This window comes from Penaeus monodon, chromosome 34, assembly GCF_015228065.2.
Source record: "Penaeus monodon isolate SGIC_2016 chromosome 34, NSTDA_Pmon_1, whole genome shotgun sequence".
In the NCBI taxonomy this organism is placed as follows: domain Eukaryota; kingdom Metazoa; phylum Arthropoda; class Malacostraca; order Decapoda; family Penaeidae; genus Penaeus; species Penaeus monodon.
In genome coordinates, this window is record NC_051419.1 from 6,256,062 (window position 1) to 6,257,374 (window position 1,313).

General features: G+C 45.5%; 2 protein-coding genes across 2 annotated transcripts in view; one reads left to right on the plus strand and one right to left on the minus strand.

Moving 5' to 3' along the window:
- The window catches only part of LOC119594548 (transcription initiation factor TFIID subunit 10-like), a gene marked incomplete in the record, with an annotated part of 45,035 nt that overhangs the window by 38,339 nt on the left and 5,383 nt on the right, over positions 1-1,313 (minus strand).
- LOC119594547 overlaps positions 1-1,313 on the plus strand; it is a gene marked incomplete at its 5' end in the record, with an annotated part of 1,711 nt that continues 398 nt past the window's right edge. The window contains 4 exon segments of the mRNA XM_037943579.1: positions 1-130; positions 432-562; positions 676-874; positions 1,140-1,303. Of these exon segments, the coding sequence (XP_037799507.1) occupies positions 1-130; positions 432-562; positions 676-874; positions 1,140-1,303 (624 nt within the window).

Consider the following 1,313-nt stretch of genomic DNA (forward strand, 5'->3'; position numbering starts at 1 on the left):
CGTCAGCGGAGAGCTATCAGTGTACGTGAAGGCGGGCGTGGACGGCGAGAGGATGGGCGCCTGTCCCTTCTGCCAGAGAGTCCTCATGGTCCTCCTTATCAAGTCCCAACACAACCTCTTGAGATTTAAGGTAAGGAGAGGCAACGAGGACCCAGGCATATGTCTGAGACAAAGAGTCTAAAGCGGATTGCATTCCAAGTTCGTAATTTCTTTGCTCGTTCTTTGTATTAAATATTATAATTATATTTATTCTTGAAATGTTCAATACACTTATGATAATAATTACACGATTCACTGCCCTACGCACTCAAGATAAAGAATTAAGACAATGCATTAGTTGCCTACGTAGCTAAGACAATAATTACCCGACTCGCTCATAGTCCTCTGCACCTGACAATGAAAACCACGAACCCCTTCCACTCGCTCCGCAGGTCATCACCACCAACCCAGCCAAGCCTCCTGCAGAATTCAAGGCCCTGGGTCTGAAGCACGTGCCCGCCCTCATCCACGGGGATGACGGCTTCGACGCCCTCGACGATATCATCCATTACCTCGACACGAAGTAAGGTTGCTTTTGGGCGGGGAATTTCGAACCGAATTGAGTCGATGCTTCGATTCTGAATGAACCCGAGAGAGAGAGAGAGACACCAACTCAAAAGAGTGCAAAATTTTCAGGTTCCCAGGAGGTGGACTGGAATACAACAGCGCCGAGGCAGACCTAGCAACCAAAGACTTCTTTTCCAAATTCTGTTTCTACATAAAAGCCGTCAACCAAGACCCTTCAAAGCTCGACCAGGCTCTGCAACGCCTCAACAACTTCCTAGAGAGGACGCACATTGCAAACGGGATATCCAACGGAGATGCAGATCTTCAGGTGAGGAAATATATATTTTTTCATGAATTTGATTTTCTTGAGATAATGAAGTAGGTTCATTTGAATAACTTTTTTTTATCGTATACTGATACTGTCAATATAAAACCAATATTGGTATACTTAGACAGACGATGAACGTGTACCATCTTCACTAAAGGCAACTTGCATTTATTCAGTGTAATCACACAGTACGCATACGTATGTGTATGTGTTCATACTGTCAACATGCAAGAAAATAAAGACGCTTTCATCTCCGTTTTCTCAGGTTGACGAGGATGAGGGTAGCTCAGGTGCGCAAATACAGTACCTTGGCGGAAGCAATTTAACGCACCTTGACTGCGAGGTACTGCCCAAACTACAGCATTTGCGCGTGGCAGCCAAAGCACTCAAGGACTATGATATCCCAACGAATCTCCGCGGTTTCTGGCGGTAAGGAAAC